The sequence below is a fragment of the Alligator mississippiensis genome, chromosome 3, assembly GCF_030867095.1.
Source record: "Alligator mississippiensis isolate rAllMis1 chromosome 3, rAllMis1, whole genome shotgun sequence".
NCBI classification, from domain to species: Eukaryota; Metazoa; Chordata; order Crocodylia; family Alligatoridae; genus Alligator; species Alligator mississippiensis.
Genome location: NC_081826.1, coordinates 97,354,654 through 97,373,817, shown reverse-complemented (window position 1 = coordinate 97,373,817; position 19,164 = coordinate 97,354,654). Strand labels below are relative to the sequence as shown.

Genomic DNA, 19,164 nt, shown 5'->3' with positions numbered 1-19,164 from the left:
CCTCACACTTCAATTTAGTAGAATGCAAGAATGCATTTCACATTGGCTGCCTATATTTATACACAGGTCAAGTTGGCTAGGATTCTTCTGAAAGGAACAAAACATTCCATTTTTGGAACTCCACTCAATTTATTCAAACAGTAGCTGCTTCAATTCCAGTAGTGAATTTTTCAGATTAAAAAAAAAAAAAAAAATCCAAATGAACGAGATTTGTCCTGCTAGCCTTTCTGTAAGGCCAATTCATATAATGGAGGTGTATCAAAGCAAAACATGCACAGTAGCAGAAACCTGCATATAGAACATCAGGGTTTGAGTTTGGAGAATTCTAAACGCCGAAGGCATAAATGCTGTGCTTGCAAAGTCATGAGGCTCTCTTACTGGACTGAACATGTAACCTGACCTTAAGACAGAGCTGGATCCATCAGGCTTTGGGGTGGTGAGCCAAACAGCATGTATCCTGCTGTGCCCTAGTCAATTATTTCATATACAGGATGCTCACAACCTAGTTTTTTTCTGAATTTCCACTGGAAGAACTACAGATGGGCAACAACCTTAGAAAAATCAGGCAGTCCATCTACTGGTACATATTAGTAATGCAAGATAGAGGCGTGTTCACATTTAAACATACTTTTAAAAATTATTTAATTAGTCTGTATTTTATTTACACAACTGGCTCCCAATCAGGGTCAGCAGAGCGAGAGTTTTTGGAGCTGCAGTGCACCAGGTGCAGTTATAGTGGATGACCAATCCAGCACACATGAATGCAAAAGAATACATGTAGATTTGCCTGAACTGTCTTTGAAAGCAGAAAACAGCAGGACAAGAAAAAAAATTTGGATTGTATATAAAAACAAACGGAAATAAAAATGTAACAAAAGGCAGTGAGACCACTCCGCAAAAGCAAATCAAACTCTTTTTCTCTCATTCCTTAAGAAATTGGGCCTCTTCTCTAATCTGTGAAACACCAAACTCCACTGGTACAGTCTGTGTTTCTTTGCTCTTACTATGTCTACACATGCATTAACACGCTTTAGTTAATGCACATTAAATCTAGTAACTGGGCATTTTTAAATGTTTTGTGGGACACAGTGCTGGGTGCTTTAATTAGAGAGCTGTGCTAATTAAAAGTGCCTGCGTGTCACATGTATCAGTGTCACTGCACATCCCCACGCTGGAAAAATGGCGGTGGGGCGCTTTGAAATAAAACTCATTGAATGTGTTTTATTTCAAAGCATCCCACTGCCATTTTTTCAGCGTGGAGATGTGCAGTGATGCTGATACATATGATGTGGAAGGTTGCTGGGGCGTGTCAATTTTCGTGCTCCAAGCTCTGTGCACCTGTACAGCTGCCCTCCATTGTGAGCTATTAGGAAAATATGCATTAACCTGTCTTAATGCACATTAACTAAAGAGCTTTAGCACATGCACACATATATGTGATGCAGCACTGAGTGCTCTTAAAAGTGCCTGTTGCTACATCATGTGCATTTGTATAAATGGCAAAATGTGTGTCAATGCTAAGAAAATGGTCGTAGCGCGCTTTTGAACTAAAACGTATCAAACGTGTTTTAGTTTCAAAGTGCACCACTGCCATTTTCTTAGCCTAATGTGTATTTTGCTGTTTACACAAATGCGTGCAACACAGCACCGGGGGTATTAATTTGTGTGCTCTGCAGACTCGATTAATTGGGTCTGCTCTGATGCACTGGATTTCTGGCGTGTTGGAGCAGACAAATGTATGTGTTTAAATGCCCCATGGCTTTTAAGTGATGCTTAATGCGCATTAGTCTATTTTAATGTGCATAAACTATACAGCATGTTTTTAGTGACACTTTAATGTGGATTAAAATAGGCTAATGTGCATTAAAGTGCCCAGTGATTTAACAAAATCCTTCTATCACAAAAAGCTGAAAGTTGCTCTTTCTAAATTGCCTCAGAACTACTTAAAACATAATGCAGAAGTGCTATCCCAGCCTTACTTGCCTACTGTCCCACTGAAAGCATTCTTTCTCTGAGGTTGTCTAATGATGTATTAATGATATGAATGTTTAACACTATTATATTTTTCAAGATTCATATAAGCATATATAACCTCTGCCCCTGTGTGTCTTACAGCACTTAAATCAAGCTACATTTTCAAAATGGCAATTTCACTGGCTAAGTAAGGGGCTTATCAAACAGCTAAGTTTTGTAAACAGCTCAGTTTGTTGTGTCCAATATCTGACAGACTAAAACACAGATCTTTCTCTAACCCTGTGACAGAATGGCACAGACTTTGACAATAAGCTATGGATACCACAACTAGTTGTATAGTCAGCTTAGGGGTATTAATGTGTGTTATGCACTGGGAGTAAGCTTTTATAGATAGATACATTCAGAAAAAAATCTCATTATCCAGAAACAGGAATATTAGTCTGTGTTACTGCATATGTGTGCACAATGGGGAACAAGAAGAAAGAGGAAGGCTCCAAAGTACTCTTTCCAGCTTTCCCACTGATAAACCACATGGATCTTGGCACCTGGGATTTTTTGTGTTTGAGATTTACCATTCTTTAACAGGGAAATAAACACACTGAACATTTGAAAAAGGCTGAGAAATGCATGGTTGAGGAGATCTAGGAAAGTGCTGGGAAGACTCTGCTACCTTTGGCAAAATGCCACCACACCTCTATAAACCCATTGTGTACTACTCATTGTGTTTAATGACAGAATTTTCTGTGATGCTGCAAGATGCAAGTTTTTAAAATTACTCACTAAAAACTCATCCCGGATAAAGAACTTGGCTCTTGTGACTTTGGGATCTTCTCCTGCATCTGGTGTTGCTGTTTATTAAAAATAAATCGTATCAGATAAATGAAATAAATAATCAGCTATTTTAAACATTTAGTAAGTAAAGGGTAGTCATTACTGTAAGAATTAAAAACATAAACTGTCTACTGTATACTCACAATTGGTATTTTAAAATGTAAAGACACTGTATAATCAGCATCTTAATAAACTTCTGAATATTCCATACCTTTTAAGAGCTCTGAATAAAGTGGTAAATTATTTATGGTGCTATTGATCACATCAAATATTAAACAGTTGATAGCTCTGGCACCTTCTTTCTTACATCCAACATTTTATTCACGTGAATAGACATACATACAAGGATTTAATCTGGTAAAATGTGATTAGAAAGAATGGCTAAACTGTTCAGATTTCTTTTACTATGAAATGCCCCTCAAGCCTGTCCATAAAGCTGCTACATATGTAGTAGTTTAGCTTCTCAATAATATAATCAATGCAAAAGTGCACACTTTTCTTTAAAAAGAAAAATGTCCTTTTTAAAAATTACATAATTTTTCTCACAACAGTGAGTGATCCTTCAGTAACCCAGCAGAAACCAGAAAAAGGTTTCACTGTAAAATACTTAGACTATTGGAACAAACTTGTGGATTTTGTATAGGAACACAACTAAAATGAGAAAACAGCAACTCAGCAGTTACACATTCTGTTACTTTGAGTTCTGTTCATAGCTTTGCCAATTAAAGCACAAAATATTATATCTTTAAAATATAATATAAAAATAATTTTTTGCCTTTTTATCTGGCATTAAGATTTCACAATTTATGTAGTTATTAACACTTTTCTCCTCTGCTCAGTTTTTCCAGGTGTTTATTAGACAAAGATGCCTGGGTTCACATTTATGAATGCATCAAATAACAAATTTGCTCTTACGTGGCTAGGAAGGCCGGATCTACAGTCAGTGAATATTATCTTAATATGTGTTCAAAGAGTAGATCTTAAGGAAAGTAAGCATCTGATTCTGTGCTTCACTTCCATGAATAGCACAGAAAGCTTTGCCAAAACAGAAGAAGAGCACAGGGGAATGTGTGATCTGGAGGAGAGGTGAGGATGAGAAGAGAGAGTGTGCATAGGTGCCTTTACACCATCTTTGGCTCCCTTATTGCTGAATACAGTGTAAAGTGCAGCCCAGAATCGCATGCTTGCTATGGGTTCGCTCCCATAAGCAGCTTCTCCTACTGCCTGCCAACACTGGGACTTGCTTGAAGGCAGAGCAAGGATGTTTTACTATACCTGTATCAGGTACCTTGTCCAGCTGTTGTTGTTTTACATACCACTGGAGCAGCATCTGTACATCAGAGTTTATTACTCAGATAAAAGAAAAGGCCTTCCTGAAAGTAAGTTTCTCTTTGGTGTGTACTGGTGCATGTGCCATATCTCTTCACAGTGGTGCACCACTAGTTAGTTCAAGAATCTGAGAGCTCTGTGGCATTTGTTGAAAACAAGGATTATACCTGCTTCTTAAATTCCAGCAGCTAAAAAAGCTTACCATCCTCAGGTACAGTGTAATTCACATATTCAGGAAAGTAATCTTCAATTTTAGATTTCCCTGCCAAGACTTTTTCAGCCAACATGTCCTGTTTGTTCAAGAACAAAATGATAGAAATGGTCCGTAGCCACCTGTCAAAAACAAACCAGATGTTGGTACTATTTGCACTGCATTTATCAGACAAGCATTTCACATCAACAGAAATCTCTGTAGCTGCTGATTTTGTGTGCAGTCTATTTAATCAATCTTAAAAGAAAAATAAGTGAATTAAACTAATATTTCAGTTATTTTGAATTCACACCTGTACAGGTTAATAAACTTTTAAAAATATATGTTAGACACTGATGAAGGAAACAAGCTAAAAAGGTTTTCTTGATTAACTCACTGATGTCAAGATAGGAAACATTTATCCGAGGCAAAAAATTGCTACACTTTCTAAATGCATTATACTCAGACGATAAATACTAGAGTTTTCTAATAGGTGAGTATGTGTGTAGTTCTTGTAAAGCAATGGAGAAATATTGGAAATCACTTACTCTTTCTGTACATTTTTTCTAACAGCTGTATTTGAAATGACTAATAGTTCAAACATAAACTAGTATCCTATGTCTTACAGTGGCCTGAGGCAAGTGAATATGATGCTTAAAGAATCAGAGGAAAATAACCTACGTTTGTGCTAATAATGTCCCAGGCTATTTTTGAGACGCTGAACCACAGGTATTTGCGCTTAAAATCCTTCCTTATTGCATCTGGAAATCACTGCATGTTGTACAGCATAATGATGTACATTTCCTTATAATTTTCATTATCTTACACTGCACATCATTTTGACAATGCTTCCCTTATTCTGCATTAGGTCTCTATTCAAACTGTTATCTGGTTAGCAAGTTTATCACTTACAAATATGGTAACAGTACTGCTAAACAACAAATCTAAGTACTTGGCAATGGGGCCTATTCATAAGCAAGGTATCACTGTATTCCATTGCGTACCTGTACACTGGCAGTTTTATTTTAAATATTTATCTGTCAAATATTAATATGGTAAGGAAAGGTAGTTTAATTTCAATATATGTAACTGTACTAGAGAGCTACTGAAATATGTATATACACACACACACACATACATATATATACATATGCATACATACATATATATGCATATATATATATATGCATATATTTGCTTTTAATTTATCTTACTGTTTAACTGATTTAAGTTTGAAGAATGCTTAGAAAAATGAAGTGCTAACTACCAATTTTCCTAGTGACTAAATTAAGATACCCATTTCCAAGAGGTTTAATAATTACCTATTATTCCAGATACTTTTGAAGAGGTCCAGAGATTCCCGTAGTCTATTTGTGTTATTATCTTCCCTTATTACCATGTTGTAGCTGCTACAGGCCACAACAAAAATGATAGCCGTGACATCTTGGGGGACACAAAAAAAAAGAGAGACCGCAAAATGTTTTAGTTACCCCAAACAAGCTCAGCAGGGTAATACTTCAACACAACCACACAATGGCTCCCCAGACTTCTCTACAATATATATTATAACACAGATCTGAAGAAATATTTTTGATACTGGGTTTTGCTATTAAAACACATGCCATTTTAATCTGTTCATGTAAATGAGGTTTTTATTTTAAACATCATTTCAATAAAGAAATGTAAAAGTGAAGAAGGAGCACCAAACTGATAAAGTAATTAAAAGCACTTACATTTTAATGGGACCGATTTGTTTAAGTTCAGTGTAAGTGAAAAATAAGAAGAAAATTAAAAAACTCGTAGCAGAAAATAAATACAGATTAAAAATGTGGTGTAGAACTGAGAAATTACTCACCATTAAAACACTGAATCCATTTTCTTCTTTCATCTCTCTGGCCACCTACATCAAACATGCTGTTAAAAAGCCATAGGATGTTATATCACTTGGGTGCACTGGGAAAGTCACATGAAGCGTGCAATTTAAAAAGTGTGACAGCTTCAAGGAGAACATCAGCAATAAAATGTTTCCTGAAGGGAAAGGGGGTTCCTGAAACCGTGTTCAGTGTGATCAAGATGTAAAATTCAATCTGCTCTGTCTTGAACAGCACATTGTACTGAATTCCAAAAGAAAACAAAACTTTTTAAGAAGATGGTAGATTTTTAAGCCTTTAGAACAACTTGTGGTTGGGTTTAAATAGAAAGCCTGACAATGTGCTTAGATATACCACAATTCAACAGACATGGCTTTCAGATTACAAAATTTAGTGGTACCTGTCCAGTAAATGGAAACATCCAGGTTAAATTCTTGCCCAATCCATGCTGACACACTTATTTGTTCTAAAATAATATTATTTTATATTATATAAAGTATAAGCCCAATGAGGAGTATGTAGAAAACTATATACACCTTAATGGAGATACAACAGTGGTTTTCAACCTGTGGTCACGGACCCTTGAGGGTCCGCAGACTGTGTCTAAGAGGTCTGCGAAAAAATGACTATGATCAATCAAAATAAATTTTGTGAATACCCACATTTACAATTTCAAGGGGGCTGCACCTCCACTCAAATTTTTCTAGGGGTCTGCAATGAAAAAAGGTTGAAAACCACTGAGATGCAACATAAACACACAAACTCCAGAGACCATGGCTCTCCAGAGGAAGGAGCATGTTTAATTCTTTGGGCCCAACTATACAAATGCTTACTCATGTAAATATTATTCCTGGAGTCTGCAGGCTGTTGCCCAGAGAAAGGAAGTAAACATTAACATTGAATTAATAAGAAATAACAGCTCAACCCCGAAACATCAGTAGATGCTTTTATCAATTTCTGCCCTCTCTGAGTAAAAGACAGTTATATTATGTCCTATGAGGACAAAAGCTGTAAGAAATACCATGCCTACAATATAAAGGATGAGGTGAAACATCCGAATCAGATGTTCCAGAACTAGTGTGATTTGGTAATCATAAATTATTACTAATGCACTTACTGAAAATTTACTTTATCTACTTGAAATCTTGTTTCAAAAATCCCTGATGTCAAAACTCTGCATCTTAAAAGGTCCTGGAATAAGAACAGAAAAAAAATCAATAGCATTTTTGCACACTTTCTTAACAAGTACAACTAATTCTTTAGATTAAAACCTTTCAAGCTTAATTTAATTAACATAAAATCTGACCAGTGTATGAGCATCTATACGTTTATGATAAATACAGTCAATAGAAGAATAAAATACTGTAACTAAATCTGACCAGAATCTTGAATATGCAGAAGCAGGGGGACATCAGATATATATTCTTTTAAACATTTTTCTGAAATCTTTTATAGATATTCTTATAAAATGCCACGTGTGATGTGGATAATGTAATTAAATTACATAAAAGACATTAATTTTTTTATGTGAGCAACAAAGACAAGCACTCAAAAGTTAGAAAACTGCCTGGGTAATTTTAGTTCTGTCTCTTTGTACATGGAATGAGCCAGGTGTCCTATGGAAAACATAGTATATGACCAAATAATTGAAGCCTTTATCATAATGCAGAAGGAAACAAATCAGGTTGCATGCACAACTGTCAATGTCATTGTCTGTGTTTTGACTTTCTAATGTAATTTCTTAGAAGAGAAATATGAAAACAAAAGTTCTGGGCATTTTAACAACCCCCTCGCTGCATCATCATCAAGGTGAACCCTGAATCTTCAGCACTGCTGCACAGACTACTATGTTTTCAACCACTCGAAGAACTGGATTTGCTGGCAGCTGCAGAAAGATGCTTTCTCAGGATTGGAGTGAAACCTTTTTCTCCCCATCTTAATTTTTCCTCCCCTTCTGCTTTCCCCTCCTGGGAGTAGTGGAAGTTCTTGTCCCCTGTAGGTTACCCTAAGAAAGTGGGATGAGCTTCTGGAGTTGGGAGGCTGTACAACAGAGTCCAGCAAACTTTTGTGAGCTAAGCGACCTCTAAGTCCATTTGACCTCCAGTCCTACTGCTGGAAATTGGTGTGTGAGGATGGAGAAAACGCAGCCAACTCCACCTGGAAAAGGGACATGTGGCACAGGCTGTTCAAAGACCACCGGGGAGGGGAAGTGGAAAAGGAAAATGGAGAGGGCATGATGCAACTGGACCTGGAGACAGTGAGAAGGACAACAACAGGATCAGCAGCAGAAGTGACAATGACATTGACAAGGATTGTGAATGAACTGAGATTATAAATCCCAACTGGGGCTCGGACTAAGGAACTGTGATTGGTTTAGGGAAGGGCAGCGGGTGGGTGCATGAGGGCACAAGGGAGCAGGTAAGTTTATTGTAACAGGTGGGTAGGTTTCTTAATACGGTTTGAGGTGTGTGATGGAAATTTTATGACAGAAGGTGTGTGTGTGTGTGTGTGTGTATTATATATTCCCATCCCCACAAAATTTGAGATGTCCCATTCCTCCCCAGGAAGCTGGAAAAGGGAAATATTGGGACCATGTCCTGAAACCATCCTGTGTCAATTCTCTACGCTCATCCCCCATCACTAGAGCTGCCACAGTTGTTACCAGGCAGTTTCACCAATAAAGCAGGCACTATGCTAGGTAGCACAAACCCAACTTTGGAATATTTTTGAGTTCGGTTATTATTCTGGCCTATTGACAAAAAATGCCTGATGTCTGCAAGAAAGAGGAAGAAAATAGTTATTTTGAATGGTTCCTTCTTAACCAAAGCTAGGCATCATTTCATGGGAAACAGAAAAAGACGCTTTGCTAGCACACACGTTTTCTTCCTGATACATATCAAAGAACTGCTGCAAAAGTGGAGGTAAGAACCTCTTAGACAAAATGGACCCAAGAATCCTTTACACAGGAGAAAATTTTAGGAGGCGTTAGTAGGGAGTTCCTTATCCCCTTCACCAACAATAAACTTACTGGCATTGACTGCACCTATAGAGAAAAGCTCAAGAGAACAAATGGGCTTAAGTACGTAAAAACACTGAAACCAAAGAGGAAGACATGTTTCATCCCATTTTTCTCCAGTGGCGTGAGGAATCTTGAAATAGAAGTCAGGTCATGATTCTAAGGACTGATCATATATGTCTCACTAAGGCTAATGTTCTCTGAAACAAGCATTTCCGAGTCCAAAATCACCATTTTCTCAGACAGTGTTAATAACGGGTTGTTGACATATCCCATTCCTACTTTGTACTCATTTTTCCCTTTGATTTTTACCTTGCAAATATTGTTTATAAATACCAGAATGAAGAATTACTTTTCACTACCTCATATTTCAGGAATTTTGCCACATCCAGACAAGCGCAGCTATGCGGTATGTGGTGCTACAGACATGCCTGCGGTGCCACATACTGCACGTGCAGGTGTTCTCCACACTGCAAGGGAGCAGCCCGAGGTTTTTATTCTGACCCCTGGATATCCAGGGGTCAAAAAAAAAAAACCCAAACCGCACAAAATCCCCCCAAACAAAGAGAGCGGTGTACACAGGGCAGCCATGCTCCGGCTGCCAGCCAGGCTCCAAGCGGCAGGATCACCGTTGCTGCAGCCCCAGGAGGCCCCTGGGACCTCAGGTAAGGTTGCTAGGGCCAGCACAGCTGCTGGCCCCAGCCTTCCCTACCCCCGGGGTAACCCAGAGGGCGCATGGCACAAGTGTTCCCAGGGACAACTTGCAGCAGCACAAGGTGTCCTGCTGATAGTTGTCCCCGGGGAACCAAACATCCATGCTTGTGTGGACGTGGCCTTTTAGAGCATCCCTATGGTTTTGTGGTTCAGCACTAGACTGGGAACTTGGGAGGCCTGAATTCTATTCCTTGTTTTGCTACACACTATCTGTATTATCTCTGGCAAGTCACTTAAATCTCTCTGCACCTCAGTTACGCATCCGTAAAATGTGGCCATACTTTCCACCTTCAACTCCCTCTATGCTTTGTGTATTTGGATTGTGAGCTTTTCTGAACAGGCAGGCACTCTCTTTTTACTACCTTGATGTCCAACCTAATGTAATGGGACCCTTAATCACAGTTGGGGCTTCTAGCCATTACTATAATACATATAATGAAAATGGATAATATGAGAAGCAGTTTACATAGGAGAGAAGCTTTCTGAATGGACAGCCATTCTGACTACAGGATCATCAACACGCCCTTGCCATATGTAGTGCCACAGACAAGGGCTTCATCCTAACATGGCAGCATTGCAATCAAAGTTATCCCAAACACTTTAAGCATTGGCATTACAGGGCTGAATAGCGGTAGCATTAAGGCATTTGAAAAAAAAGCATGAAACTGACATGAAAACTGGTAACTTAAGAAAACAGAATTAAAAAATTGCATAAAAGGGACAACAGGCTTAAAGTTGCTCCAGGAGCTACTGACAAATAAGTATGATCCTACACTGCAAGTTTATAAAAGATGCATTTGTGTACAAACATCATTTAACCCAAAGTGTTCAGGTCTAACTGAAAATACAAAAGTACTTGTTTCAGCATCACAGTGGTGCAAAAGATACAATAACGTACAGGCTGCAGCTATGACTCAAAGTAAAACTATGACCACATACAGGCATTATGTTTCTGTTGGGAGATTTGCTGCTCTCCCAGTAGAAATTATGAGCATACAAAAGTTCATTCAATTTCTCTGAGGGAAATATGCCTCCTCCAAAAGAAAGGTCTTCCAGGTGTCAACCTGTAAGACCTCTCCTGTGAGAGAAACTCTCACAACAATGAACGCCTGTATGCTCTCCTCTGATATGGTCTGGGATATGACTGAAGCAGCAGGGCAAAGCCTCTCAACCTGCTCCCAGACTGGTCCCAGGCTGGGGGGCAGGAGGTTTGCTCCTTGTTATTCTTTCAACTTTGCTCCCAGTGAACAGGAGCAGGGTGGAGGAACAGCTGATTCTGGTCTCTGCCTGCTCCCCGGATTGGGGCTCCCGGTTCGAAGAGTGAGCAGGAGAGAGAGAGAGAGAGAGAGAGAGAGAGAGAGAGTGTGGGCGCATGCGTGCATGCGTTGGGGGGGGTTGCACTGCTGCTCCCTCGTCAGGTGGCATTTAAAGCCTGCAGGGCTAGGAACTGGGGTGGGGAAAGCTTTCCTGGCTTGAGTTCATGACCCTGCAAGCTTTGAAATCGCCACCCACCCACACTACCTAGCTTGGATTTCAGAGAGATTCAGAGGATTTCTACTGGTAGAAATGAAAGGCTGTCAATGGTCTATGGCTAATGTCTTACACAAAGCCTAAATTATACATGTTACCTATGGAAAAATACTATGTAATGTTTGGGAGGGAGGGGAAGGATGCAAGACATCCTTTCTAGCAGGTTTCTGTCTCAGCAAAGCAGCACTCAATGAACAAATACATTGGGCAGGCCGCCACCTCAGCTGCTTCATCTTACATTCTTTCATAGGAAGCCATTGCAGATCTCTGGCTTTTCTATATACAGAAAGGCAGTGAGTCTCAAGTTATAGAAAAAACAGGGCTGGGAGGGAGGGACCTCAGGTGTCTCAGTTCAGTGGTATTCAACCTTTTTGCCCAGGTCAGATTGGCAGTGGCTGGTCCATCTGTGGGCTGGATCTGGCTGGTGGACCCAATCTAGAGCCCAGGGTGGACGCAACCTGTCCTAGGACCATGAGGACAGGGGTGGGGGACAACCTGGCCACAACCCAGGCCTGCAGGGCGGAAATGGGGCTTGACCTGAATCCAACCTGGCCCTGCAAGGGGAGGGAGCATTGTTTAGCCCTGATCCAGACATTGGGGCACGGGAGGGGGCATGGCCGAGCCCCAACCAAGGCCTGTGGGACGGAAAAAGGGCAAGGCCCTACCCCGATCCAGCTGCAAAGGGAGGAGGGGGCATGGCCCAACCCATCCCTGTGGGAGGGAAAGGGGGCATGGCTCAACCCTGGTTCAATTGCTGGGGGGAGGGGAGAAGGGGGCATGGCCTGACCCTGATTCAACCCTAGGGGGGAACTGGACATGGCCTGGCTCTGGTTGGGGGGTAGGAAGAGGGGGCACAGCTACCACATGAAGCCTGGGGTTTGGGAATTTGGCAGTGGGGAGGGTGGCTGCATTAATGGCCACTGCTCCCCCACTGCCCAATTTTCTGACCTGTGGGGAGCTCTGCAGGTCAGATACAATGGCTCTGTGGGCCACATTTAGCCCCTGGGTCGGAGGTTGAGCACCCCGATCTAGACCAAGCACCTGATCAGGCAGGATCATCCTTGTCTAAACCAACATGGACAAAGGCTTGTCTAATCTGCACTTAAAAACTTTCAGTGATGCAATTTCATAATCTCTCTTGATCTAGTCTAATTCTTGACTGTTCTAATAATCAGAAAGTTCGTCCGAGTGTCCATCCTAATGCCTGGGTATACCTCTTTACTTCTTGTCCTTTCCTCTGTGGACAAAGAGAAAAATGGATCATCATCCTCTGTACAACACTTTTTGCATTTGAAAACTGTTATCAAATCACCTACCATTTTTTCCTTTTTCCAGACTAAATCATCCCAATTCTTCTAATCTATCCTCATATGTCATATTTTTAGCTCCGTATTTGCTGCCTCTTTTGGACTCTTTCTAATTTGCCCACGTCTTCCTGGAAGTGCAGTGTCTAAAACACTGTATGTATTCCAGGTGAGGCCTCCAGAGTGGGGAACAGAGTAGAAAAATCACTTTCTGTCACTTGTACATGACACTGCTATGAATTAGCCTTTTTCAGTCCTGCATGGTTTATTTATATTCAGCCAGTGGTCCACTGTATCTCAAGTCTTTCTTTACAGTAGTGCAGCCTAGCCAGTGGTTCCATGTTTTGTATTTGTGCATTTGGTTGCTCTTTCATCAGCATAGTACTTTTTTCCTGATTACATTTAATTCTGTTTATTTTAGACCATTTTCCCAACTTATCAAGCTCCAACTTGTCTGCTGTCTATTGTGCCATCTTACCACACTTTCACAGAGAAGAATGATACCCAACATCCAGCCCTGAGCAGTTGTTGGTCCTCCTGCCATCAACATTTGGACCCACAGGGCCAAATGACACAGCTCCGCACTCTGGATCTAGCCTGTGTGACTCCCCACGGGTCCAGAAATTTGGCAGTAGACGAGTGCAGCAACATTAATTTCTGTGGCTCTGGGAGCTGAGACAATTAACACTGTTACCACATGCCACGCCCCCAAATTCCCAGACCCGTGGGGAGCTCCATGAGCTGGATCCAGTTTACAGGCCATATTTTGGTTATCCCTGCTCCAGACTGCATTTCCTTTGCTTATGTATGATAGCGTTGAGGGAGACCAAATGAAAAGTACTTGCTAAAGCCCTGGTATGACATGCTCCAGTATCTTTCCAAGTATTGTGGTTAGGCTGACCAGTTTAATTCCACAGAACCTCCCTTTTTCCTTTTTTAAAATACAGGTACTGTACTTGCCCTTTCCTAGTCTCCTGGAACCCAACCTGACCTGTATGAGTTTCCACAAATAATAGACAATGGCTTTGCAATTACTTCAGCAAACTTCTTGAATACCTTAGGATGAATCGCATCAAGCCCTGATGATTTTAAAACATCTACCTCCTTCAGGTAATCTCTAACCTGTTTTTCCCCCCATGAAGGTCATTATCCTTGCTGGTAACTGTGCTTGTCAGCTGACAGTTGACCTTTTTTGTCAAGACTGAAGTAAAAAAAGCATTAAATACCAAAGCCCTCTTTACGTTGTCCATTATTAGCTTCTTCTCCTTGTTCAGTAAAAGACCTAAACTTTCTTTGGCCTTCTTCCTATTTCAAAGCATTTATTAATTTTTTTTTGTTGCTTTTAATATATCTTGCTAGCTGTACCTCAATTTATGTCTTGGCTTTCCTGATTTTATCCTTATATACCCTTATGCATTTCCTTAGTAAAATGGCCATTTTCCATTTTCTGTAAGATTCCTTTCTGAGTTTCAAGTCATTGAAGAGCTGTGTAGCCAAGCACGGCTTCTGCTGCACTTTCTAGCTTTCTTTCACACCAGGATTGCATGCTCTTGTGCTCTTATAAAAAAACAGTCTTCTCTCCTGTATTCCCTTAGACTTGCTTCCCATGGGTTCCTGTCCACCAGTTCCGTGAATTTCTAGCAATCTGCTTGTCTGAATTCCTTCTTTCCTTCCCTCCTTCCTTTCTCTCTTAACGTGAACTCTTATCATTTCATGATTTCCTGATCAATAGCATGCAACTTGCTATCCACTTTTAGGCTCTCATTCACTTCCTTGTTACTACTAAACAGCAAATCAAGTCTCTCTCCAGTGTTTTTTCCACCCTCTATACCAAGAATTTACTGGACTGACAACACACTGTTACTGTCCTAGCAGGTATCACAGTAATTAAAGTCCATAGTAAGCACCAGGTCCGGTAATTGGGATAATTTAGTTATTTAAAAGTGCTGTTCACCTTGTATGCTACTTTTGTTTTCCTAATACACTGCCTATATTTTCTTCCTCTTCCTAAACAAGTTGTACTCATCCATATCAACCTTCTAATTGTGTGAATAATCCCACGAAATCTCACTAATCCCAATCAGGTCGCAATGTTGTGTGCATATTAGGACTTCCAGTTCTCCCTGTTTATTCCCCTATGCCTTACATTAGTATATAAGCACTTTAGGTATCTCTTATGGACTTGTTAAGATGCCTTATGATGAATCCATTTCATAAGAAGCATTTATCCAAATTACCTTGCTCTTTATTTATCAGGGGGCTTTTGTCTCCATCCCCTGTTAAACCCAGTTTAAAGCCCTCTCTTCTGCAGCCAATCCTCTATCCTGCTTGAGATGGAATATTATAGTGCTAGCTATATTATTGCAGTATTGAACATAACCCCTTCAGTTTTACTCACCTGATCTGTGGGTGTGTAGTCTTCCATACTGACACTGTCAATTCTTTCTAGAAAGCTAGAAGAAAAACACAGCTGCAATTAGTCATGCAAAATCTTGAATACTATACAAAATAATTTTTGTGACCTTCTCAAGTTTTAGACTCTAGACATTTAATGCAGGACAGATTCATGTTTAAAACCTAAATAATTTACCTTCACTGAGTATATGTATTCTGTACCCAACTTCTTATTAACCAGTCCTTGCTTCAGTATACCTTAATACTTCACATACCATATATACCTTTCCCCGAGAAATAAGCCCCCCAAAATTGTTGTGTGCATCTTAAGGGGGAAGCTGATATTTTTCCTGAAGGAGAAGCAGCTCGCCTTGATTCCTGTTCCATGGGGCAGCAGCAGTAGTGGAATTAGTATATAGGCAGTTCAGGGAGTCAACTGACTTAATGGCTCATTTTTCTTTATTCAGCAGGTGTTAAGGATTGTCTCTCCTTTTTAATGTTTTTAATGTTCCACCAATGAACTAGCTCACTAGTTTCTTTGGGCAGTTTTGCTCTCTGCTAGCTCTTTCTGGTCTCTCTTCTCCTATTTCACAGCCATGAAATAGGCTCTTTAGCTCTTTTCAAAATTTTAGACCACCCATGCAGACCAGTTTTCAGCAGTATCTAATGATTTGGTCTTAGTTGATTAAGAAAGGGAGTGTAAATCAGCTAAAGACTAGGCCCTGTCCCTGCTCTATGCAGCCATCATCCTGGAAAAACCTTTTCCCTTTCTGCCTTTCAAAAACAAGTTTCTCGTCTTATTCTGGGCCATGCTGTATGTAAGAAAATATGGTAATACTTTCTATTGATACACAGTGACAACACTTGGGAGCAAACCAAATAGGATAAAGGCAAATAAGGATTTTGCAAACAACCTATACATCCACACAATTTGATAGGATATTATATATTTGTTTGTAGCATTGTTTAGATCTAAAATTTGCATGTTGGTTAAAAAAGGTGGAAGAAAGGGTTTATTTTATAAAAGAAGTGTAGAATAATGTTGACAGAATTTTTCATTAATACACACGCAGCTTCAGACTGAAACATTTCCCTACTGTATTTGCAATGGACACATGAAAACACACAAAAACTGGAGAGCAAAACTGACTGGAAATTGAAATGAAACTATACTGTTTATTTGCATTTTCCTGCTCAGTGAAACACATACAGTACAAGTAAAGAAGCACTAGAAACATCAAAAAAGTAAATGACTAATTTTACCACATACCTTTTAAAATTATTTCAATTTTTACTAATGTACAAAGAGTGTTTTATAACATAAGGAGATGAGCATATGATAATACTATGACTTGGAATTTATACCAGTAATTACAATATGTGGGTTTCTCTCCTGCCTTTTGACTATCCCTGTTCTATGGATTTTTAAATTCTCTTATTTGAGCCTAGAGGTCTTATTTTCAGGGACTGCCTAAATGACTTCTTTCTTTAATTTCTAGTTTGTTATTGGGTGTACATCCTTTGGCAGGGAACCCTCACTGAATGGTTCAACATACTATAATGTAATCAAGGTTTCGTTATTAACTGGAAAATCCCCCTCCTTTCCTAATTTTTAAGGGTGTGCCTGTGGAATATATTTCACTGCAGTGGGAAACTGGAAAAAATGGTGAACTCTTGACTTTCAATGTGACTCACTGTTAAACAAGTGGGTTCACACACACTGACTGCTTGCAAAAAAAAACACCCTGCCAAAGCTTGTATGTAATGCTCAAAACAGTTTCCCACAGAGACAAATTTAAAGGGAAAAATACAATATATAAAATATTACTTTTGATTGTTTTTTCCACTGCTATAACTTCAGATATTTGATTTTTAAATGAGTATTCTCTTTCATAACCCCCACTTTTCCTTTTGAATGATCCCAGTATGAGGACACAGCTTTTTTGATTTATGTTTATGATATCACTATCTAATGCTATATAAAGAGAGTATAATTGCAAAATAATGACAAATTAAAACTCAAAACCAACATAAATTTCCCATGCCTTTAGATATGAATCCTGCAAACTCATGTTTATCACATATATTTAATTATAGCAGCTACAACTACCCTGAAATAGAACTATCTGCTCTCAATTGATTCATTTTAATGAGCATGGTGGTAAGTGATTACATTTTTACTGCTTTTCCTGCTATTATCCCTGCAGTCAATGCTATTCGAGAGCGAGCTAGATTTTTAAAAAACTGATATACATTATCAGCAAAACATTTAGCTAAGGTCAGTAGGAGAGACTCAGAGGAGATAGAGGAGGAGGAGGGAAAGAAAAAAAATTAAACAAATGAACCACACCTCCATGTGGAGTTTTCTCTCGATTATTCTGCTGACAGGCAATGACTCAGCCTATGCTGGTCATTCAAATCGAGTTCCTGTATCTCTGGTTCTTATTCCAGGTTTTAAAGTTTGAGTTAAGTTGTGTTACACAAATTCATTAAAGATCTGGAAATGAAGGTGAGCATTAAGGTAGCAAAATTTGCAGATGACACAGAATCACTTTGGGTAGTCAAGCCTAGAAAAGGCTGTGAAGAATTCAGAGGAGCCTAATCCAGACAGATGATTAGCAACATGGCTGACAATGTTCCAATTTCCAGTAATTCACAGTAGATGGAAACAACCTGAGCTACTTCTATACCTTCTAGGGTTCTAAAAGTAGGCATATAATCACAAAAAGGGGCCTGGCCATTACTGTGGAAATGTCTCTGAATTTTTCTGCTCATTGGGCAGCTGCAGTCTAAAAAGCAAAACTGCATATGCAATGGAATGGTGAATAACACAAAAAATATATCATTCACCATTATCTGAAAATCAGCGTTACATCTTCATCTGCAGTCCTATGTGCACTGTGGGTCATATCACCTCAAATCAGAGGAGGTTCAGGCAAGGACTGGGAGACTAATTAGGCACATGGGAAAATTTTCATCTGGGGAGGGGCTGAAAAGTTGGGGACTATTTACCCTAAAAGTAGATGGGGAAGAAGTGGGGAACATGTTAAAGTATATAAAAAAAGTGACTTGTACAGAGAATGTAGATCATGAGCTTTTGTTCTCCTGATCTCATGACACAAGAAAATAAGGACATTCAATTAACCTGAAAGGGGCAAATTCAAAACTGACCAAAAGTAAAACTTTTTTCTACACACGAAAATTTGACTGTGGAACTCTGCCACAGGGTGTTACTGAGGCCAATAACTTGAGTCAACTGGTCATTTCTACAGATAAGAATATTCATAATTATTTGATAAAACACTAATACAAATTTGGGAAGGGATGCAATGCTCTGCTCCTAAATTTAAGAAAATCACTAACAGTGGTGTCCTTAAGGTTGTTGGGGCCCTGGGCAAGAGAGTAATTTTTTAGAGGCTGAATTTTGATGACCTATAAGCAGGTCAGACTTCTTTTTATTTCAATTTCACTTTGCCCTATCCATGAACCTGCAATGAAAATATCTTAATACAATAATGATAATACAAATATTCAGTGTAATTAATTTTTATATTTATAAAGTGTGGGGCTCTGGGCAGTCGCCTGGTTTGCCCTCCCGTAAGGTTGCTACAAGGGATAACAAAAACCTTCAGAGGGAATAGGTTATGTCACATCTGCCTATTGTAGGCTTCTCATACCTGAAGAAACTTGGTTCTGGCTACTCTCAGAGACAGGATGGTAATACCTTGGGTGGATTCAACATGTAAATTGCTATGTTTCTCTGACAGAAAGCAGAGCAGGGTTGCACCTTAGAGACTAACTGGTTCAGAGAGGCATGAGCTTTCCTAAGAACAACCTACTTCATCACATGTTAGGAATGGACTGCTAGGAATGCTGATAATATATGAAAATGTTTGTAAATAAATTGGCTTAGCTCCCTGGAAAATTAAAGAATGTAAAGTAATTGGATTGGTAAAGTTAAAAAAATAATAATCACGAGCTACTGACACTATTATATCTATTATTATGCCT

At 39.3% G+C, this 19,164-nt stretch overlaps 1 protein-coding gene across 2 annotated transcripts in view; it reads right to left on the bottom strand.

Annotated features, from left to right (window-relative positions):
• The window catches only part of GNAL (G protein subunit alpha L), a 330,318-nt gene that overhangs the window by 4,924 nt on the left and 306,230 nt on the right, over positions 1-19,164 (bottom strand). For both annotated transcript variants that reach the window (XM_059724253.1, XM_006269740.4), the window contains exons 6-11: positions 15,158-15,212; positions 7,313-7,386; positions 6,180-6,238; positions 5,647-5,767; positions 4,337-4,467; positions 2,755-2,822 (exon numbers count right to left, since the gene is read on the bottom strand). In XM_059724253.1, the coding sequence (XP_059580236.1) occupies positions 2,755-2,822; positions 4,337-4,467; positions 5,647-5,767; positions 6,180-6,238; positions 7,313-7,386; positions 15,158-15,212 (508 nt within the window). The remainder of the gene's footprint in view (positions 1-2,754; positions 2,823-4,336; positions 4,468-5,646; positions 5,768-6,179; positions 6,239-7,312; positions 7,387-15,157; positions 15,213-19,164) is intronic.